A 24,059-nucleotide genomic window follows, 5' to 3' on the forward strand; every position below is an offset into this window, starting at 1 on the left:
ACATAAAAAAAATGTGAAAAAAGTGAAGGGGTCTGAATACTTTCTGAATGCACTGTATATAGAGTATACACACATGCTCTATACAATGCAGGCCCAAAACAATCATGTATTTTCAATCATGTATTACCCCAGAAACACTCCTTTGCTTATTCCATCATTCTGGCATCTTCTTCCACTTTCAAATCCTCACTGCAACGAACCCCATTCTCCAAAGTTGTACCAAAGTGCAGTATATTAATTTTCTCACTTGACTTAACTCCCAGCCTGCCTTATCCCCAATATCCCCACATTACTTCCCACCCTTCCCCACATTTATCTAAGGGCCAATGCAACACCTCAAGGCAAAAATTGCAATATAAAGAAAGACAAGGCAAGTATGCAAAGGCCAGTTGAAGCAATTTTCGGTCCTAATTGTTTGCCGATTTGGGTACACCATTTTCTGTTCATACTTTTGGAGTCGTTATTCAAGTCGTTGTAAAATTACCATAAAATGCCCACTTCGTGACGGTTTTTCACAACATGCCAGAATTATGAAACGATTACACGCTGAGAATAGAGTGGACTATGGTTTGAGTAGAATCTTTTATTTTTCCAAAGAAGTTCGCTCTCACGAGTCCGCATGTCGGGTCCATGGTTTTATAAGATATCCATCAGCGCCCTCTATCTGACATTGTCTAACATTGCAAAGAGAAATCAAACTTCACTTTCTATAATGTTTTCTTCTTGTAAATCCTTCTTATTTTTATCCTGACTCTTCTTTTCATATCAAAGTGATTATCTCAGCTCACATTTTGTTAATGTGATTCTTTTCCACATTTTCTTATCCTCTCCCAAACCCCTTTACTCCCCCATCCCACTTTAGGCAGAGGGTGAAGATAATCTAAAGAAGGTACAACTGATGGAGCTGGCGATTTTGAATGGCACTTATCGAGACAGTCATGTTCGCACACGTGAGATATAGCATCCATCTTGGTTTCCATTATTTATAATCTATTCCATTGTAATCAATCTGCCTGAGTCTTTGTTGATCTTCCCTCATATATGCGGTGCTGTGCATATCTATATTATAATAGCCGTAGATGATTCTGTCTGTCTGTCTGTCTATCTGTCTGTTGGGTGTCTGTCCGGGGTGTGGCTTACTCGGTTTGCAGAGTAGCTCCACCCATAGCTCCACCCATTCTGGGAGAGGCTTCATATAATTATAAACAAATATCCACCATTTTATTAACTCGCATAGCTTTGAGGCCTGTTTTGTAGGCCCGTGGTGTCTTGCTCTCTCTCCCAGTTTTATTTTAAATCAAATTCGATATATCATTTCATTTTTCACAGTCGCTAACATAGTTTTCGACTCGGTTGAAAAAAAACGGGAAGAAAATCCGATGAAAGTTGCCGTTTATAGAACGAAATGAATTCTCAAAGGCCTGTAACTTCAAGGCCATTGAGTCTCTCTCACGCCTTTATCTCCAATCTAACTCACCATATGATTTCATTTTTATCGATGGTTTTGGACTCGGTGTCAGCAATAATTGAGAACATTCCACACACGCGGGAAAATGCAGATATATTTTTAAAAATCGCGTCATGGTGTATCATACACCGCCCAACATGACACCGATGGCAACGTGTCGATATATATTTAAAATTCGCTTTTGCTTTTCCGTTAAGATATATTACTTTTTCGTTTGATGACAGTCGTCACAAAAACGTCAACAATGATGCCGACATATATTTCTTCGTTTTTATTTCATTCAACATTATTAGCCGGAAGTAAAATATGTTTCAGGAAATTACCGAGAGATATTTCTTCGTTTTTTTATTAGTTATGTGCGCATACACTTTAAATAGGTTTATTTGAAATCTTTAATTTTCCACAATATAATTTACTTGCCATTTATCATTTGATGATTACGAGACACTTCTTCTTGAGGATCGCGACAATTCATGCGCTGCGTGGAAACTTCTATTTCCAAAATGAATGAGACGATCGATGAAGAACGCAGACTTGAACAGGATGCAGCAAGAAAACGAATGAGACGGGCGAACGAGTCCATCGACGAACGTCAATGCAAACTTGTGGGGTCACCCATGGGAATCCCACGGGCATGGATGTGTGTGACATTTCGACATATTGAGTTAGATGCTGCACATTCATTTTTACAAAATGGTTACTGGCAAGTCATCAGATCCAGAAATGGTGTAATGAACACAATTTATTTACGCGCAAGCAAGAAAGCAAGACGGGCCGATTCCCGATTCCGACGGGCGAGACGGGCTGATTTGGAGCAAGAAAAAGAACGAGACGGGAGAAAAACGAGAGAAACGAGACGGGGAAAGCCGATTGGAGAGGCGAGTGAGGAGCGATTGGAGAGGCGAGTGAGGAGCGATTGGAGAGGAGTGTGAGGCACGATTGGAGAGGCGTGTGAGGGATTGGAGAGGAGTGTGAGGGATTGGAGAGGTGAGGGATTGGAAAGGAGAGGAATGTGAGGGATTGGAGAGGAGAGGAGTGCTAGGTGGAGAGAGGAGAGTGTCAGGTGGAGACAGGAGAGTGTCAGGTGGAGAGGAGTGAGGGGTCACATATTATGTGAAATAAATAAATTGTGTTCATTACACCATTTCTGGATCTGATGACTTGCCAGTAACCATTTTGTAAAAATGAATGTGCAGCATCTAACTCAATATGTCGAAATGTCACACACATCCATGTTCGTGGGATTCCCACGGGTGACCCCGCTAGTATATATATATATCTTCTACTATGTAAGAGAGATGTCTGTCTGTGTGTGTGTGTGTGTCTGTCTGTGTGTGTGTCGCCATTTTTCTCAGAGATGGCTGAACGGTTCTTCATCAAACTTTCAGAGGTTCATCAGTGAGTGCCTGGGAGTGTTTTATGCAAAAAGGAAAAAAATTGAAAAAAAAAAGTTGGTTTTTTTGGAGTTAAAAAAAAAAAAAATCGCTCGATAGTGCCTAAGCTTTTTCAAATTAATGACCGTTATATACAAGTACACATTCGCATAAATAAATACAAAACAATCACCAGACATTTGAATACAAATAAATCAAACAATTCCGGAAGTGTACGAAGTTGGTAGTACGGCTTCTTCTTCTTCCTGATCGGCATCACACTTCACTCAGAAACATGATGAACGCCACATTCACCCCATTCACCCACCAGCATATATATGAACCCCCTTCCTCTCCTGCCTCCCTCCTCCCCCCTCCCATCCCCTTCCCCTCCCTTCCCCCCTCTCCCCCGTCCCCTCCCCTTCCCCCTCCCTTCCCCATTCGGCCCCTCCCCTAAACCCTTCCCCTCCCTCCTCTTTCAAAAAAATTCTAAATTCAAAATTAAATGTGCAAGTCTGCCTTTAAAAGAGTTAAGTTAAACTTCAGGACATTACAAAAACCAAAAATATTTTAGTAAAGCTCATGCTTCTGATCATGTGAAAGATAAATAAGCTCGTCAAATGTCTAACTTGATGTTCACATGATTTACACGAAAATACATTTGTGGGAATAAGGTCGATCGTTTTTATACATCAAGGTCGATATGATAATTATAATCTAATTATTTTTCATGATTCTTCTTCAAGCTTCTCCTTGAGCACTTGCACGTTGTGTAAAAACAGCAAATTCATCTCAGACATGAAAGGGCCATCTATATGATGCTACTCCATCTTTGGTCTTTGCTTATTCGGCTTCCTACTGATGACTCCAATGCAGTATTTGGTCTTCCGTTTGATTTCATACAAAACGCGATACCCCACACAGTGCGTGTTCAATTTTACTTCAATTTAAATAAAATTGCAATTGTAACGATCGTTAAAAAATATGGATGGTTTGGGCTATTGAAGTAGTCCAGAAGAGTTGTGAACACTAGCTTTATACACTGCCCCATTGAACCTTAATTTAAATTGAAGTTCTGCAAAACTGGATGTTTTTGTAACTATTACGACAGACAATTTGTGTACTACAGTGTTCAACTATGTAATTCAATTTAAATAAAATGAAGATTGTAAAAGTCATATAAATAAATTCTGGGGTATACCGCCATTTTCTGCAGTGTGTATTACATGGCCCTATTTAACACATTACATTAGTTATTCATACCTGTTGTTTGTGTCCTTTATGACGTCCTTAAAAACAGTAACAGTAAGTTTCCTGTTTGGAATGATTTTCAGTTTTCTTTTACTGCCAGGCAGACAGAGTAAAAACATTTATAATCTAACTGCTCTCTGTGCATTTTCAGAGACATCGTCGAGTAAAGTAAAAGACGTGTCTTCCTATTCAAATTCCGATTCATGTTCAAAATGTAAGGTTCGATTTAAATAAGCGGTTCCTCAATCATAAACTGATGATCATAAATTGATGTCAGACGGAAGTAGGTAGGGTTCGACATGAACCAATAATTACTTGACTCCGCTTTTCGCTTCGGGTGTGCGGGGTAATAAATAGTGAGGTTTTTAACCATCACCTTGAGGGAGCTGCGCTCCAACGCGAGTCGAAAGAATTGACGCGACCAAAGACGGAATTCGTCCGAGTTGCTTTATTAAAACAAAACAGCTCAGGTATTCTGACCAAAAGCCCGTTTATCGGGCAGCAATATATATACACATTTATGTCGGGAAGTTTGCCCGGCAAAAGCTATACCGGGCATGCCCGGGTGTCAAGGGCGAGCCTTGGAAAGGCGAGTCTGGACCTGCCCGGGCGTGTTTGGCTGCGGCCTGGCAAGTCGAGGCTGGGCGTGCCCGGGCGCTCTGGACAAGCACTGGAAAGGCGAGAGCGGGCATGCCCGGACGCTCTGGGCGAGCCCTGGAAAGGCGATAGCGGGCATGCCCGGACGCTCTGGGTGAGCCCTGGAAAGGCGATAGCGGGCATGCCCGGACGCTCTGGGCGAGCCCGGGAAAGACGAGACCGGGCGTGCCCGGGAGGTTCGGGCGTGCCCGGGAACAGTGAGTCCGGGCATGCCCGGGAGAGGCGCGTCTGGCCGTGTTCTGGCCGGTGCAAGGCGATTGTGTGCATCCAGCGGTAACCGCTACAACCTCCCCATTCCTATCTTTGGCCTACACCCCACCCCTCTTTCATCTTCCATGACCTATCCATTCATGGTCTTCTTTTCCTTTTCTTCCAAAGTTCCCAATCCTTCAAAAAAGAAACAATACTAGTTTGGAAGAAACTGTTAGGAAAGTCTGGTAGAGCTCACTGCACCACCAACTCAAGCCTTGTCTATTATCAAGGTTTAGATTTATTCCATTGTTGATCGACAAAGTTCAATAGGTGGTTTCACAGATTACTTTGCCACATTTCTAAATAGCATTTCCCGATCTTACACTTCTTCCTATCGTCTCCTACCTTTCGCAATTTTGTTTTCCCAAATGTATCTCTCGTTCCCAACCCTCCATATAATTATGCACAAACACCTATATCATGGGCATGAACTTCCTTAGACTCAGTAGTAGCAATGACCTGAATGATTTGGAGATATTTATTAAAGAAGTTGAATGTCACGTACAAATAGTTAAAGTTAACCTTACATCTCCACCCCCACCTCGACCTTTATCCCTTTTCTTTCTTACCTTCAGCTCTCACGCTCTCCCTCACCCCAACTCCTCCCCGCCTCCTCACTTCACCGTCTCCCTTCCTGCCTCACCCCCATCTCCGTGCTGCTCCGCTGCCCTCCCCACAACCCCAAGCTCCCACCGCTTTGCTACCCCTCTTGCGACCCCTCCATCACACCCCAGGTGGCCTTGCAGCCGCTCTACCTCCTACAGGCCATCCCCATGAGGGAGGGAGCTCTGCGGGAGCTGGTGGGTTGAGCTTGGGTGCAGGTGTGTTGTATGCACCATACGACTATCCTTATGCCATCGCTCCTGCAACCTCTATTTTGGAATATCCGCTGGAGCCAGGTACAGTCCTCGGTAAGACCTCATTCTTTTACTCCACATTTAATAGGAAACATATGGGGAACCATTTGAGAAAGTTAAGCTAATTAAATGAAATTTAACATGGATTTATTAGTCGGAGGTCATGTTTAACTCATTTGTTGCGGTTCTTTGAGGCAGTTTCTGGCTGTGTGGATAAGGGAACTCGGTGAATGTATATCTCGACTTTCAGAAGTCATTTGATAAGATATCACAAAGTAAGCTATAAAATAATGGATTTATGCTTCGGCTTGTAGAGTAGCTAACTGGATTTAAAATTGGCTTAGTGGTAGGAACCATAATCTACATCAATGATTTGGGGGAATGGGGTTAAGGATTGCCTTTACAAATTTGCAGATGACACTAAGCTTGGAGGTAAGGTGTCTAGATAGCAGAGAGGGGTGATCAGGTTCAGGTCGAGGTACTTTCATAGTTTGGGAAAAGGTGTTGGCAGATGCAATTCAACAGGAAATGAAAAATACCAGGAAAAGGTAAGCATAATGAAAATAGATACTACGTAATGCAAGGGGCAATGTTGTTGTGTGTTACACAGGAGAAATATCTTGAGAGGGGGTGGAGGAGTGGGATGAAATAGATACGGACAGTGTTAGTTGTTAGCAGACAGCACAGTGCCAAGGAGCTGCAGTTGTGGCCAAAAGTATTGGCACCCTTGCACTCTTTTCAAATAACTCACAATTTTCTCTAAAAATAAGTTGAAATTGACAAAAGTATTTGGTCTCCACAATTCTTTATTTCACTGTTAATATTGTAGAACCTTTGTTTTTGATTCAGAACTTAATATATCCTTTTAAATCATAAAATAAAAAGAAATGGCATTGACAAAATTATTGACACCTGAGACTTAATATTTGGTAGCACAGCCTTTGGACAAAATAACTACAGTCGAGCACTTCCTGTAGCCATGAATGAGCTTCCTGCACCTCTCTACTGGCAGTTTGGTGCACTCTTCTTGTGCAAACTCCTCCAGTTCTCCCAGATTTGAAGGGTGCCTTCTCCCAACTGCTGTTTTCAGATCTCCCCACAGGTGTTCAATGGGATTTAGATCTGGACTCATTACTGGCCACTTCAGAACAGTCCAGCGTTTTGTCTTGAACCATTACTGGGTGCTTTTTGAAGTGTGTTTGGGACCATTGTCCTGCTGAAAGACCCATGACCTTTGATGGCGACCCAGCTTTCTGACACTGGGTTGAACATTGCGCTCCAAAATGCCTTGCTAATCTCCTGATTTCAATCTCCCATTCACATATTCAAGACATCCAGTGCCAGAGGCAGCACAGCAAGCCCAAAACATCACTGAACCTCCTCCATGTTTGACTGTAGGGAAGGTGTTCTTTTCTTTAAAGGCTTCATTTTGTTTTATGTAAACATCGAGTGTGCTTTACCAAAAAGCTGTAATTTGTTCTCATCTGTCCACAGGACATTCTCCAGGTGGGTTTGCAAATTTTGGCAAACTCCAGTCGACTTTCTTATGTCTCTCTCAGCAGTGGGGTCCTCCTTTGTCTCCTACCATAGAACCCCCTTTCATTGAGTTGACGACGGATGGTGTGAGTTGAAACTGTCGTACCTTGTGTCTGAAGGTCAGCTTGAATCAGTTTGGCAGTTGATCGAGGTGCTTTCTTCACCATTTGAACAATCCTTCACTGCAATCTTCGATCAAGTTTTCTCTTGCGGCCACGTCCAGGGAGGTTGGCTGCAGTGCCATGGACCTTAAACTTCCAGATAACATTGTGTACAATGGACACAGGAACATCAAGGTCTCTGGAGATGGAGTTGTAGCCTTGAGATTGTCCATGCTTGGCTACAATCTTGTGTCTGATCTCCTCAGACAATTCTCTGGTTTTCTTTCTTTTCTCCATGCTCATTGCGGTACACACAGTGACACAAAACAGCAGAATGACTCCTTTTCTCTATTCAAACTGGTTGAATGAGTGATTTTTATATTGCAGGCACCTGCAACTCACCACAGGTGAGTTCAATTCCAAAGTAAAGGAGAATCAACTGCTTGAAATCTAATTATTTCTAACAACTTCTAAAATGTGCCAATAATATTGTCCGGGCCATTTTAGGATTTCTGTGTGGAATAAGCTAAGATTTAGTATTTTTTCAGCTTTTTTTTGTTTTGTTCCGCTGCAAACCAAAGAAATACACATGTGGATACCAAAATATTTTTTAATTTCAACAAATTTCTGGAAGAAATGGTGCATTATTTTTAAAAAGTGCAAGGGTGCTTATATTTTTGGCCACGATTATATGTGTAAAAGTAATAGGATTTTTGGTTGTATTTACAGGGGAATATGAATTCATTCATGAATGAATATGAATTCATTCATGAATATGAATATGAATTCATTCATTCATTCATTACAGGGGAATAAATTATAAGCCAAAGGAGATATTGTTAACACTGGTACTCCTTCTTTAACATCTCTACCTTCTTTTGGGGTTGGCAAGGAAATGTCTTTGCCCAAGTCGTTCATGAACCAGCAGTCCTGGCTCTAACCAAGCCTGACATAATGTTAACCCATGGATTGATCTTCCTGAGAAGGTGGTAGTGTAGCCACATCATTTTGCGTTTGGTTTCATAATATATGAATATGCGTTAGCTTTTGTTTAATGGTGTTTCCCAGCCGGGGTTTTGGGAGAGTTGTTACCTTTATGATAGAAGACAAGAATTGACTCGGATTCGGAACGTCTCGGACATCTTTTTTTCCACGCTAAAGTAGTAGCAAATGCTGTCTGCCACCTCGCAGCCCGAACTCTGGGTAATAGGCGTCAGGTGTAGCACCAGGCTTTCCAAGGACCCTCCTGAAGGCGTGCTGCCATGAGCGAACTGGTTGGCCGGAGTGGTGTAAAATTTGGATTTCTATTCTACTGAATTTTGTCACACACAAGAGATTAATTGCTCTGCTTATTAGTTAGGTTGTTAGATGGAAACTCAAAATCATAATTGTATTGAGAAATTTATGAAACCTCCGAGACCCACCTTAGGATAGATAAAAGCGGCTTCGCTCGGGTGGAAAATCGAAGTTACAATTGTATTGAGATATTATCAAACCAGCGAATGTTTCAACATGCAGTAAATGGCGAAACTGCTAATGTCGAACCCGTGATTGTGTTTACATCCGGATAGGAAACAGTTTTGTACGGATGGAAACTCAAAATCTTAATTGTATCGAGGAATTTATGAAACCTCCCACCCACCTTCGGCCACCCGCTGGGATCCCAAAAGGTTCCACAGAAAGTTTGGCGGTGATAGCCCCAAAACTGAGGGATCGTGAAGAGGCCTCCCCAATCGTTGTGTGGTTAGTTGTTGGAAGAGGCAGAGACAAGAGGGAAAGGGCCAAACCATATGGACTGATCGGCTCTCTGACTGTGACTGTGCTGCCCTGCCAAATGTAGGTAGCAGGGAAGAATGGGGAAGATTTGGCCCCTGACTTTTTTGGGGGCACAACCACCGTGAAGAGGCATCCTTGATAGTTGTGTGGTTAGTTGTTGTGTTGTTGGTTGTTATCTCCATACGCAGGTTTCAGAATGTGGAACGGAGCTCTCCCAGGTCTCAAAGTATCCACCTCTGTGTGTGTGTGTGTGTGTGTGTGTGTGTGTGTTTGTGTGTGTGTTTGTGTGTGTGTTTGTGTGTGTGTTTGTGTGTGTGTGTGTGTGTGTGTGTGTGTGTTTGTGTTTGGTTTATTGGGTGAAAGGGTCAAACTCAGGGAAGAAACCCCATCTCCCCACCCACCCCCCCCTTTAAATAATAATTATTTTGCTGTGTTATATTTAAACCCATACGTATGCACTACTGGTCAAAAGTTTTAGAACACCTCAATTTTTCCAGTTTTTATTGAAATGTACGCAGTTTAATATCTCAATGTACTTTGAAATTAAGCATAGAACAAATAAACAATTGGAGCTAAAAAAAGAAATCATAGAATCATTTTGTTTAACAAAATTTAATTTAAATTTTTGACTCAGCAACGTAGCCACCTTTTGCAGATATAAACGCTGAACACACTCGTGGCATTCTTTCTACAATGGAAATCAAATATTGTTCGGGAAGTTCTTCCCAACACTGTTGCAGAAGTTCCCACAAATGTGTTGCACTTGTAGGTTGCTTTGCTTTTACCCTTCTGTCCAGTTCATCCAAAACCAGCTCGATGGGGTTTAAGTCTGGAGACTGTGCTGGCCATTCCATGATTTGAAGCCTACCGTCTTGTTCTTTTCCTCGAAGGTAGTTTTGACATAACCTGGAGGTGTGTTTAGGGTCATTGTCTTGCTGCAGGATGAACCCCTGACCAACTAGGCGTATACCAGAGGGTATTGCATGGCGCTGCAAAATGCTGTGGTAGCCCTTTTGGTTCAGGGTGCCAGTCACGATGTGCAATTCGCCGACTCTGGATCCAGCAAAAGAGCCCCAGACCATCATGCTTCCTCCTCCATGTTTGACAGTTGGTGTCACACACTGAGGAACCATCCTTTCGCCGACTCGACGGCATACAAAAACCCTGCGTGATGAACCAAAGATTTCAAATTTTGATTCATCGGTCCATGAGACCTTCTTCCAGTCTTCAGTAGTCCACTGGCGGTGCTTCATGGCCCAGGCAAGCCTCTTTTATTATTTTGCCATCTTAGCAATGGCTTTCTTACTGCCACTCGACCTGTCAAACCGGCAGCTCGGTCTTCTCTTCACAGTTGAAACTGAGACTTGCTTACTTCGACCAGTGTTAAGCTGTGCCTGAAGCTGTTGTCCTGTGAGCTGCCTATCACGCAAGCTGTTGACTCTCAGAAACTTGTCTTTTGATTCTGTTGTGGCTTTGGGTCTGCCAGACCTCTTCCTGTCAGAGTTTCCTCCAGTTTCCAAGTGCCTTTTGATGGTGTCGGAAACTGTACTCACTGACACCTTGGCTTTCTTTGCAATTTCTCGAAAGGAAAGACCTGCACTTTTTAGGGTTATAATGGTCTGTCTGTCTTCCTTTGTTAATTGCCTTTTTCTCGCCATTATGATAGCAATATACTACTTCCTGCAGTGCAATATTGTCCAAATAATGCTTCAGAGGGTGTAATAACAGTCTGTTCTAATACTGCTTTTATACAGACAGGGAGTTTGTAATCAAGTGATCAGCAGAGGTTGGGACACCTGTAGGAATTGTTCGCATCAACTTTCAAGGCTTAATTTACTTACATTGCTGCAGAACAGCTGTAAGTTGTGAACCCATTACTTGTTCCCTGAAGAAGGCCTTCTTTTCTTTTTTTTTTACAATATAACTGTGCAATTTACATTATTTTCCCGTTTTTGCTGACCTAAACTTTTTAAAATCTCGAGCAGTTTACTGGTTACCTTTGTACCAACAACAACAACAACAACAACAACAGGCATTTTAAGGCCATTTTCCCTGCCAGAGCGGGGGTTAGCCTTGCGGTCCCCATGACGATCTTCTCCATTTTGCCCTATTTTCTGCATCTCTCCTTGTTAACCCCCTTGCCCGCATTTCTTCTTCCACCATCTTTAGCCAAGTCTTTCTCGGTCTTCCCCGTCCTCGACTTCCTTCTACATTCATTTCCATCACTCTTCTCAACCAGTCACTTTCATCCTTCCTAACACATGACCAATCCATCTCAACCTGTTCCTCTTCACAGCATCAATCACAGGCTCTATTCCCATCATCTTTTGCAAATCATCATTTGTCTTCCTCTCTCTCAACGACACGCCGCACATCTACCGAACCATTCGCATTTCCACCCTTTCCAGCCTTCGTTGCTGCTCTACGTTCATTACCCATGTCTCGCTCCCATAAATCATAACACTTCTCACACATGCAGCATACACCTTTCCCTTCAGCTTCAACGACACTCCCCCCTTGTCAGCACGCCACTCAGTTCCCGAAACTTCTTCCATGCACATCTCACTCTCGCAACCGTTCCCGAGTCTGATCCACCTTCTCCATTCAGCATGTCTCCTAGGTAACAAAATGTTTTCACACCTTCCAGCTTCACGCCGTCTCCAAGATCCAACTCAACATTTCCTCCATCTGCAGCTCCCTCTGTGCACACCTTACACTTGAATGTAGCTGCCACACTGGTTAATGACGCACTCAAATCACGACATTTTTGATGAAGCCACTCAGCGCACATTGTACATTGAATGGGATTCACTCCGACACCCTTCCTGCACACAGCACATGGCCACTTCCCAGTTCTTTCCACCTCACCACATGCTTTACCACTTGCCATCACCTTCGTTTTTCCGATATTCACCTTCAGACCTTTTGTCTCCATACATTCCTTCCACTTGTTCATCCTCTCCTTCAGTCCATCCATACTTTCTGCAATCAACACCAGATCATCTGCATACAACAACTCCCATGGTAAACCCTCCTTTACGTTCCGAGCCAGCACCTCCATCACAGCTACAAATAGTAGTGGACTTAGTACCGACCCCTGATGCACTCCCACCTTCACATCAAACTCACCACTGTTCCCGTCCTTCGTCCTTACAGCTGTGCACGCTCTTTTGTACATTGCCATCACTACTCTGATCAACCATTCCTCCACTCCTAACTTCCTCAATGCCCATGTCACTACTTCACGTGGAGCCCTATCGAATGCTTTCTCCAGATCAACAAACCCAAGAAACAACTTCTTCCTCTTCTCCATGTACTTCTCCTGCAACTGCCTCACAATAAAAAGAGCGTCTGTCGTTCCTCTTCCTGGCATAAATCCAAACTGCATTTCGTCAATCTTCACTTTCTTCCTTATCCTCCTCTCCAACACCTTTTCCAATACCTTCATTCCATGCTCCAATAACTTTATCGCTCGATACGAGCCACAGTCCAGAGGGTCACCTTTCCCCTTGTATAGAGGGACGAGGGTACTCAGTTCCCAATCCACTGGAATGCGGCCTTCTTTCACCACCAGATTGCAGATCTCTGTCATTCTCTTCACACCCCAATTTCCCGCTGCCTTCAACATATCTCCCACAACTCCCGTCGGCCCTCCCGCTTTTCTGCTCTTCATTGCTTTTATTGCTTCCTCAACTTACTTCTCGGTTATCTTCTCTGCCGGTCCTAAAACTGGGTTACTCTCTATGTTGCCATCCCATTCATTCTCTGCATTAAACAGTATTTCCATATATCTCTTCCATCTTCCTTTAATTCCATCTGGGTCCACAACGATTTGTCCCACTTCATCCTTCAAGCAACTCACCCCCATCACATCACACCTCTCTTTCGCTATCTGCTTTGCAAACCTGAATACGGCTCTCTGACCCTCTTCCAAATCGAAGCGTTCTCCAAATATTTTCCTCCATGCCTCCTGTGCCTTTGCTACCTCTTTCTTTGCAGCCTTCTTGGTTGCCTTATAACTTTCATGCTCTGCCTTTTCTGCCCCCATACCCTTCGCCTTCTGCCACTCCTTGAACTTCTTCCTCTTCTCGTCAATCTTCTTTCCAACTTCATCATACCACCACCATGTTTCCAAGTGCTTCTGTGGTCCTTTTGTCCATCCACATACCTCACCAACAGCTCCCAACAGACTATCTTTCATTGACATCCAACCACTTTCAAGCTCAACTACATCATCCTCTACCCTACTCAGCCTCTCTTTTAATGCCTCCCTCACTGTCACCTCTTTCAACCTCCACACCTTCATTCTCGGTTGGTACTTCACCCGCCGAGCTGTCCTCGCACCTTTCACCCTTATGTCGCAGACAACCAAGTGGTGCTGTGAAACAGCCTCCTCCCCCGGGATCACCTTTGTGTCCCGGAGGTGCCCCCTATCTCGCCTACGCACCAGCAGGTGGTCAACGGTCGTCGTCGACCCACCTGACGTGTATGTAACAAGCTTATTATCCTCTTTCTGGAACTGAGTATTACAAATCAACAAATCAGCTGCATCAGCATACTCCAAAATCCTTTCACCTTCTCCATTTCTCACACCATATCCGTAACCCCCATGAACTCCCTTGTACATACCTTTGTACCATTTCAGGTTATCCACTGGACTTGAATTGCTTAAATTTCAACAAAAACTGGAAAAATTGAGGTGTTCTAAAACTTTTGACTGGTAGTGTATGTATAAGCTGGTGTCATGATTTTGTCGGGATATGCTGAGGGTCTCCAGATGGGTCGGGAGCAGGGGGGGTCGGGGCGGGGGGGAAGGAGAGGGGGGAATGTTAACCCTTAACCCTAACCTGTAACCTTATCATACGAACACAATCTCGAATGTATACCAAAGTTGAATACTATGCTTGTGACTGTTTGGTGACTGACTATAAGTTAATGCAGTGTCCTACATGTGACCTCACCAGCACTCGATACAATGCTAGCACTATTTCTCTTTTTTTATAGCACTATTTCTCGATAAAATATTTCTATTTTATCTATCAGTATTTCTCATTTTAACATAAAATGTTAAAAATGATGCCCCTCCTGATACATCATAACACTCCATTTGTTTTACTTGTTGCAGCAGGAAATAATCTGCTGACCGTACTGTTTGTATTACTTTTGTCGTCTGTGGAACTTTCATCAACATCAGTGAGGAAACAGGGATATATCTATATTATAAAGCATGAGTGTCTGACTGTCCATCCCCAAAGTACTTCAATCCCTCAGTCCCCGGCTTACGATCAGTCCATATGGTGTGGCCCTTTCCCTCTTGTCTCTGTCTCTTCCAACAACTAACCACACAACGATTGTGGAGGCCTCTTCACGGTGGTTGTACCCCCCAATGTAAGCTGGGGCCAAATCTTCGATCCCCATTCTTCCCTGCTGCCCAGATTCGGCAGAGCAGTGCAGTCACGGTCAGAGAGCCGATCGGTCCCCATGAACCGGCCCTTTCCCTCTTGGCTCTGTCTCTTCTCTTCTCTCTCTCTCTCTCTCTCTGTCTGTCTGTCTGTCTGTCTGTCTGTCTGCCTGTCTCTCTGTCTCTGTCTCTGTCTATCTCTCTCTTTTCTCTTCTCTTCTCTCCTCTCCTCTCCTCTCGTCTCGTCTCGTCTCGTCTCGTCTCGTCTCGTCTCGTCTCGTCTCTTCTCCTCTCCTCTCATCTTCAGTCATCTTCACTCTCACTCTCACTCTCTCCCTCTCACACGCACTTTCTGTATCACTGCCGTGGCCCTTACTCCGTGAAGGTGGGGGTACATCATCCTTGATGTGGGGGATATCTGGTTTGCTCTTGTGAGATTGATCAGCTGTCTTGTGCCGCGGGCTTGTTCAAGAGAACTGTCAGGGGCTATATAACAACAACTAACCACACGCGCAACCAACCACCACATGTTGCATCGCCATAACCCTCCACTTCCCTCCTGCCCTTTTCCCCTTCTTTTCTCCCCGTGGTTATTTAACGCTTGGCACAAATTTCCTGCATTGTCCCAGATGAAAACTACTCTGTGGTTGAAACATTGGACCTGAGGATTACCCTTGGTGATTAGTATTCTGGTAATTTAAGGAGTATATTGTTGAGATTAAAGATAAAAGAAAAAGACAGCTACAACAAAGATGACAAGGTTTTCTCTTACCTCCTTTGGATGTGGAATAGTTTGCAGGGAAGGGCAGTGGAAGTGAAGACAGACAAATAGTTTAACGGGTAATTGCGCAAGTGCTCTTTGAAGGCTATGGTGTTGGTCTGTGTCGGCAGGCAAGTCAAGCAATAAATGTTATCAACTGAAAGCCAATAAGAGCATGGCAACTGCCATGGAAATCAAGGAGCGGCTTGACAGACAAGTGTTAGTCTTTTGTCAGAGTGAAAAAAGCATTTTAACCCTTTTTCTTTTGCCCAAAAAACAGTTTTTGGTGTTGGTGTAGAGAAACAATTGCAGGCTGGACGGGCCATTGGTGTGTTTTTCCTGCTTCTACTTTTTCTCGGAATTACTATGAATTTTCCTGATGCTTGATGGATTTTTCTTACTTGGACAACCCATCACCTTAGTTTATGAATATGTCTCTTTGTCAATGTTTAATAGGATTTCTTTTTAAAATCTGAGTTGATTTTCCCCTATTTGTTAACTTTATTCTTTCTTTCCTACAGGAATGACTTTCCCCACGAAGAGCTGAGGCACATCAATTTTCATCATCTGCAGCATATCTCCAGATAAATTCATTCCAATTCATTCCATTTAACCCATGCCATATCTTATTCCTTCTTCTCTCTCCCAAATCCGGTGTCGTTCTCCTCCACCATAATCCGACTTTTCTCATCGGTCTTTTCACATGTTTTCTTAGCTCACCACTATATTACCATTTTACCTCGAAGCTTTTCCCCTTTACCTCTCTCTTTCTGCGTCTCACTTTACAATAGCCCAATATAAATGAGTGCTTGAGAACGATGTGGAACATTGGACCAAAGGGGTTTCAACAAATTGAGAGCTAAACGATGTATGAAATTGTGGAATATTGAAAAGTTTTTATTGGGAGTTGAAAAGCCTGTCATAACAAAAAAAATCTTTATTTTTTCACTCTTGTTGACTTCATTTTCAAAATGCTTTAATCTTTGGTGTGATTATTTTCATGATAAATATACTCATCTACTAATTACATGATAAGAATAAGTAAAAATCGAATCATACTTTGAAAACTTTTTTTGTTGAACTAACAACTGCAAACAAGATTTAGGAGCAAATTAATGCATGGAAATGATTCAGAACGAAATTGCTTATATAGAATGAACAATTTGCATAATTTTGTTTATAAATTAGCATGGTGATGCGTAATCATTAGCATAGTGTGGATTAACTTATACTACAACTATCAAAGGTTGCATGAAGAAGAAAATCAGATTATAGAATCCATTACATCTTTGTAGGAGCTGATTAATAATACTAATAGTATTATCTCATGGTGGATAAGAAACACAACGTGCTCTACCAATTCAGCACTGGTTGTCAGTTCTAAACATAGTTGTATTAAGTCTGTGCCTTAAATTGTCAGTTCTTAACCCACGTATTGAACGTGTTAACAAGATTGGAGCGGTTATCAGAAAGTCTATGCAGTAATAATGAAGTAATCAAAGGTAAAATAAACATGATTTGTTGAGTTAAAGTTCTTATTTGAAAATTTTTTTTGGCAATGTCAGTTTGAACTTTTTATATGGAGGCATGAACTTACTGATCACCCATTGTAACATAATTAATGAATGACATTGATAACAAAATAGCGGACGTGATTTATATACACGATTAAGTAAACATTAAAGACACTTATCTCATACTTCTGTTATTAACGTTTTCGGGTTTAAGCTTGCATGGCTGCATTTGGGATTGTGTCTGCAATTGATAAAATGTGTTTTTGACTCGGCAATTATAAACCTCATTTACGACACGTGACCACTGGAGGTATCCGAAACTCACCAAATTTGACAGTCTTGGAGATTACAAGAAAAATATCAGGGAAAGTGGCACATGCGGAAAAATGACGTCATCATGTCACCTTGTGATGCAACTTAATTTGTAGTATGAAAGAATTCCCTGTATGCTTTAAATCACAAGCAAATGAAGACTCATGCGATGTCAGAAATTGCGAACACAATCACTTTGTAGTGAATGTCGAGGCCGTACAAATCAGTACCTATAATCATACCTTGAGTCATAAACACAAGCACAGTTGTGTTTATGACTTTGTGAGGCATAAACACTTTTGTTTATGACTCACAAACACACCTTTGTAAGTTGGACTAACTTTTTTTGTAATTGTTTTAACAATAAACTAAGTGATTAATAAGAATAATTGAAGGTAATATTATGCTAATCATTTATCAAATATACTTCTGAGACGAAGTTTACTAACTCTTTTAGAGAATCTATATCGTTTATTAATGATTCTTGATTTTATTTACATTTTTAATTACTTACAGGTTTGTTTATTTGTGTTTGTTTTCTGATAAATTCAGTGACAAATTTTTATTAACTGCTTGACAGTAACTTGTGGTTGTTGGATTAACCTGTGTTTGTGGCTTACCTGTGATCCTTTGATAAAACCAGTACACATTTGTGTCCAGCTGTTAATCTAAACGGAGTATAAGAAGTCAGTGGAGCTGGGGAATGAAATATGTTTATGGAAAAGTCAACAAGGCAACCGAAGCCAATAGAACAATAAAAGCCAACAAAGTAAAATGTATTGATCAAACCCTGAGGGTTCAGGAACTAACCATACAATATGGTAATCGAGGTGCTTTCCATAGAAACTCAAGTATCTTGAGAAAAATTAAGTACTTGGCAAAACTACTTAAGGCAAAAACATTAAGTGATTTAACTTCTTGAGTCACTTCAGTTGATTTTAAAAAGTCATTTAACTTAATTGATTTGATTATTTAAACCTCAAGTGACATGGATTCAAGCGACTGAAACATTCATATCATAAAATATATTTTGGCAAAATATTTTAAAGCTGATGAACAAGTATTTTGGAGTAAAAAAAAACAAAAACATTTTTAGTAGTCCTTGGAGATTTTGGTGTACCTTTTTGAAACAGGTTTCAATCAATGTGAAATCAAGATGAATGCCAATAATTGTGAAGTTTCTGTTGATAATGTTGCAATGGAAAATTGAGCTTGTTGGGAATTTTTTTTGGGGGGTTTGGGGGGGAAATGATTTGTATGCATACAGGTGGGTTGTATAATGAAAAGACTTGTTTATTGACAAGTGGATTATTATAATAATGTGAGAAAAGCAATATGGTGTTATGGAAAGAAATGGAAACTATGTTTTTATCTTGCGTTTGTTTTCTTTATGTAATATGTCTGAATGTCCTTCTTTTCTCCACTCCTATATATCTTCTTTCTTACACCTCTTCCCTTCCCTTCCACATCCCCTCCTTCCTTTCTTCAACTCCCACCATTCCCCCCCAACAACCCCCTTTTACTTTCTCCTCTTCCCACCCTCTTCTCTTACTGCCAACGCACAGTGTAATGTAAATAGCAAACAAAAGTAAATTTAAGCCTTAAATAAAGTATAAAAGTGAAAATATTTTGCAATCGTTGCTTCTTTATTCGTCCCTTTATTGGGAGACTCATTACATTTTCTTCATGATCTGTTCAGTATTATACGCATGGCGTCTTCCCATTGCCTTATTTGATAAAAGCCGGTGGACTCTTGTGTAAAACCCATCTGTGTTAAATGCAGCACAGAACCAGTCACAAAAAGACTAAAACAAACAAACAATTGGCATGATACATTGTGGTGCATTTCACTTTTAGTCACAAATGGAGTGTAAGTGTATAACTTTTGTTGTTGTTGGCAGTTCTTCGTAGATGAATATATTAGGAAGGCGGTTGAAAATGCAGGCCTGCAGGTGGCTGACAAGACCAATTCTTGAGAGACAGCCCCTGCTGCAATGGCTGCACCTATACATTCTTCTTCTCCTCCTCTTCTCCTCATTGCTGGCAATTTGCTTGTTTTCAAAGTGGGCTGTTGCCCTTTTGATATGAAATCGCCAGACAGCACGATCTGTAGCCTGTGTTTCCCGCAGTTGATGGTTGATATTGAAACGCTTAAATGGAGCCTCTCGGTCGCATTTTCCAGTGCTCAACTCCCCATAGAACACAGCCTTGGGCAGGCGATTGTCATCTATCCATCTGAGTCCGCAAGAGAATGGTCTATACAGTGCATTCAGAAAGTATTCAGACCTCTTCCCTTTTTCACATTTTGTTATGTTGCAGCCTTGTGCTGAAATCGTTTAAATTCATTTTTTCCCTCATCAATCTACACTCAATACCCCATAATGACAAAGAGAAAACAAGATTTTAGAAAGTTTTGCAAATTTATTAAAAAGAAAAAACTGAAATATCACATTGACATAAGTATTCATACCCTTTGCTATGACACTTGAAATTAGCTCAGGTGCCTCCCATTTCTCTTGATCATCTTTGAGATGTTTCTACACCTTGATTGGAGTCCACCTGTGGTAAATTCAATTGATTGGACATGATTTGGAAAGGCACACACCTGTCTATATAAAGTCTCACAGTTGGCAATGCATATCAGAGCAAAAACCAAGCCCTGAGGTCGAAGGAACTGCCTGCAGAGCTCAGAGACAGGATTGTGTCGAGGCACAGATCTGGGGAAGCCTACAAATAAAATAATTCTGCTGCATTGAAGGTTCCCAAGAGCACAGTGGCCTCCATAATTCTTAAATGGAAGAAGTTTGGAACAACCAGGACTCTTCCTAGAGCTGGCCGCCCGGCCAAACTGAGCAGCCAGGGGAGAAGGGCCTTGGTAAGAGAGGTGACCAAGAACCCGATGGTCACTCTGGCTGAGCTCCAGAGATCCTGTGTGGAGATGGGAGAAACTTACAGAAGGACAACCATCACTGCAATATTCCACCGATCTGGGCTTTATGGCAGAGTGGCCTGACAGAAGCCTCTCCTCAGTGAAAGACACATGAAAGCCCGCTTGGAGTTAGCAAAAAAGCACCTAAAGGACTCTCAGACTGTGAGAAACAAGATTCTGTGGTCTGATGAAACCAAGATTGAACTGTTTAGCTTCCGTCTTTGCATAGGCTTGTTGTAGTCTGAGGTCGAAGAGGTTCCCATCTGTCCGGAAACAAATGTAGACACCCTCTTCCAACTTGTAAGTCGCTTGCTGGCGCATCGTGCTGAAAAAAAAACAACTAAACACGGCGGGGGCAAGAACACAGCCTTATTTAACACCGTTGGAAATCTGTAAGGGACGAGAAAAGCCACCATTATGCTCAACTTGGCCATGCTGATTTTCATGAAGTTGTCTGATCATGGTAAGGAATCCAGATGGGCATCCAAGCCTCGCAAGAATCTTCCAGTGACCATCCCGGCTCACAGTGTCAAATGGCTTGATAAGGTGGATAAAGGTAACGTACAGTCCTTTCTTCTGCTCAGGGCACTTTTCCTGTATTTGCCAGAGCACAAATACCATGTTTGTCATACCTATGTTTTCAATAAAGTCACACTGGCTTTCTAGGAGGGCCTCCTTTCCTATGGTAGGCACAAGCCTGTTATTGAGGATTTAAGCCAAAATCTTCCTGGCAGTGGAAAGAAGGGTGATTCCATGGTAGTTGCAAAATTTCCAATTGTCTCCTTTGTTTTTATGCAGCGTGATGACCACAGCATCTCGCAGATCTTGTTGAATTTTACCCTGCACCCAGCAGGCTACAAATATGTAATATGTGGAGCTTCGAGTGTAGTACAGGACCATCATATTTCAAAGTTTCGGGTGGAATTCCATCAATTCCACGGGCTTTGTTGCTTTTCATCAGGTTGATAGCAATGGTGATTTCTTGTTGTGTGGGATGTGTGGGATGTTGGTCTTGTCGAGTTCAATATTTACATTCAGTTGAGGAATGAGATTGATGGCAGTATCATTCACTGTCCAGTCAGTACTGTAGAGAGTAGGAAAGTGCTCTGACCAGCGTTCCAAGACAGAGTCTTTGTCAGTGTGCAGGGTTTGACCATCAGAGTTCTCAGAGGGTTCTGAGTCTGAAAGGTGGAACCCTTAGCAGATTTTAGTCCTTTATAAAAGCTTGTGGTGTCACCAATGTCAGTATACATATGGGTTCTTTCTACATGAGCAGTTCACCAGTCATTTGGATGTCACACAGTTTTTGTTGGAGGATATTGCATGCATGGCGATAGGCCATCTTCCTTTCCTGATTAGGTGGCTGCGATAGAACAGCTTGGTGAGTGGAATTTTCTTCGTAAACAAGGCGTGTATTTCTTGGTTATTTTCATCAAACCAGTCCCGGTTCTTCCTGCAACTGATCCTGACGACCTCTTTGGTAGTATCGAGGATTACTGACTTAATGTGTTTCCAAAGCTCAACAGATGAGGTGTCTGCTGCTTGGGTTTGGGTTGCTGCCAACTGCTACCAACTCTTGCATTAAAATCACCCATGATGACGATCTTGTCTTTTGGGGATGATTTCTGAATTAGATCTTTGAGTTCTTAGTGGAATTTGTTTTTCTTATCCTGTTCCACCTGAAGGGTTTGAGCGTACACGCTGATGATAGTGCCATATTTTTGGACGTGGAGAGGAAGGCACAGAGAGATTATTCGATCAGAATGGCCAATTGGTAGGCTTTGCAGTTTGGAGGCAATTTAATTCTTCACCATAAAGACGATTCCTGAGAGGCATGCATAACTCCAAGATGGTTTAGACTCAAGAGGTATGCATGCTGGCCTCTAAGCTGTCTAGTCTGGGTTTGAATCCTGACCCAGCTATAAACCGTCATGCATGTGTTTTACATGCACGGTGATTCATGAATGTGTGTGCCATCCCTTGGTTGGATGTTAAGTAGCCATCCCATCTGCCAGCATTCGTTGGTGGACATTAAAGATCCCACAGTATCCTCCGTGAACAGAAGGTGAGCTATTGACAGCACCTTGGCCAAATTTCTGCTCTAACCAGCAGAGGGCATCACATCAGCAGCACAGCTGCGCCCTTAGCCAATGATGCTACAATGTAGCCTTGTGCTGTATAGGAACAAAGAAGACAAAGAACTGGAATTGTGGGGCAGATGAGAAATTAGAAATGTGATTTTACTCCGCACGTGTAATGCAAAGCGGGGTCCAGCAATTGGTTTACTCTGTCTGTCTGACAGACCTCATTCGATGATTAAAGAGCTACTTAATTTCAATTGAATTTTATATTTTGAGCATTGCAGAACACGAATCGGAATATGAATTGGAACACGAACCTGCAGTTTAGCAGTACTTTGGCTCGGAATTTGGCAAATTGTACGGAGTCTCGTCCCGAGTGTGCACGTGCACAGCATTGTATGGCAATTGCTTTAGTCTGTCTGCCCATCTTACAGTCAAACAAATTGAAAATCATTCCAAATAGGAAACTTGTGTTTTTGGGGATGTCATAAAGGACACAAAATAGGAACGAAGAACTAATTTAACATGTTACATTAGGTGGTGTAAAAGACAGGGCATTAGCGGCATTACACTTGATACAATGGTCTGGTTTTTTTTTTTTTCTATAGCCTCTAAACGATTATTTAGTTTCAATTGAATTATATATTTGAACACTGTAAACACAAATCGCGTGGTTTGCACTTCCAAAAACCTTCAGTTTAGCATTACTGTACTTGGGCAGAATTCTAGGCCATCTCGACCAATCAAATTTCCCACACACTCTGAGGGTGGGGTTTCAGCGAGATTTAGACAAAAATGGCGGCTCCTTGTGAGGCAACAACAGAGCTAACTGAATGCAAAATATCTGCTGCTTTGATTCTCAAACATCATTCCAAAATCGCCAGTTTCTCCAAGAAGAGTTGGCACGAAGTTCAGGTCTGGACTGTTCCGTACGTTTGTAATCGCGCCTGTTATCCAAAGTTCACGAACAAAGCTAATATAGATCGTGCTCGGAAACACCAAAGTGCAGTGACCAATTCCACACCACCAACAATAATTTTCTTCGTTACAAAATATTTTCTTAAAATAAGAACTTTTTCTGAAACAAGAAAACCATCAGAAAAATTTTCTGGTGGCTGGAAAATGTTTCAAGAAAACTTTTTATTTTAAGAAAATTATTTTTATAAGTGCAATCACCTATTTTATAGGGCATTATGAACAAATACTGATTGTAATTATAATGGGATAAGATGTGTTCACTTCAAAAAACTTTCTTGATAAAAACAATTCAATACTAGACCAAAAAAAATAGGATTGTGGGTCCTCGATCTCACCTGGACCCACAGGTCTCACCTGGATCAGGAGCAACAGCCACTCAAATCCCCCGTAAACCCTCTTGGACCCTGATATTATTATGCCATGAACAAACTTTGGCGTCATGTCATGAAGGCTGCAATCAAGTTTCGTTGAAATCGAGTGTATAGTTTCGGAAGAGAGAGCAAATACCTATTTTGGTAGTCAACTCCCCCCCCCCCCCCTCCCCTCCGTTGACCTCCTTAATGAGCGCAGATTTTGATGCGGTCAATACACCTTCATTAGGCATCAGATATGCAGCTTGTGGCCAAGTTTCATCGAAATAGTGTGTTTGGTTCAAGTGATAATGATTGAAGTGTTTACGGACTCACTCACTCACTTACCTACAGACACTGCTCGATCGCATAAGTTCAGCGGACTAAAGTCCAGGTGAGCTAATAATGTACCGGAACTAATAATGTCGTTTTCCTGAAGCACTTTTTTACATGGGCCGATACA

At 42.0% G+C, this 24,059-nt stretch overlaps 1 protein-coding gene across 10 annotated transcripts in view; it reads left to right on the forward strand.

Moving 5' to 3' along the window:
* Positions 1 to 18,885, forward strand: part of LOC137420835 (protein quaking-B) — a 142,110-nt gene extending 123,225 nt beyond the window's left edge. For 3 of the 10 annotated variants that reach the window (XM_068106225.2, XM_068106266.2, XM_068106271.2), the window contains 4 exons: positions 863 to 950; positions 5,577 to 5,912; positions 15,713 to 15,760; positions 15,954 to 18,885. In XM_068106225.2, coding sequence (XP_067962326.1) covers positions 863 to 950; positions 5,577 to 5,912; positions 15,713 to 15,760; positions 15,954 to 15,979 — 498 coding nt within the window. In that variant the 3' untranslated portion in view covers positions 15,980 to 18,885. The remainder of the gene's footprint in view (positions 1 to 862; positions 951 to 5,576; positions 5,913 to 15,712; positions 15,761 to 15,953) is intronic. The other 7 variants (XM_078772256.1, XM_068106267.2, XM_078772257.1 and 4 more) reach the window with 4 other exon arrangements.
* The last annotated feature ends 5,174 nt before the right edge of the window (positions 18,886 to 24,059 follow it).

This window comes from Myxine glutinosa, chromosome 2 (assembly GCF_964187855.1).
Source record: "Myxine glutinosa chromosome 2, kmMyxGlut1.1, whole genome shotgun sequence".
Lineage (NCBI taxonomy): Eukaryota > Metazoa > Chordata > Myxini > Myxiniformes > Myxinidae > Myxine > Myxine glutinosa.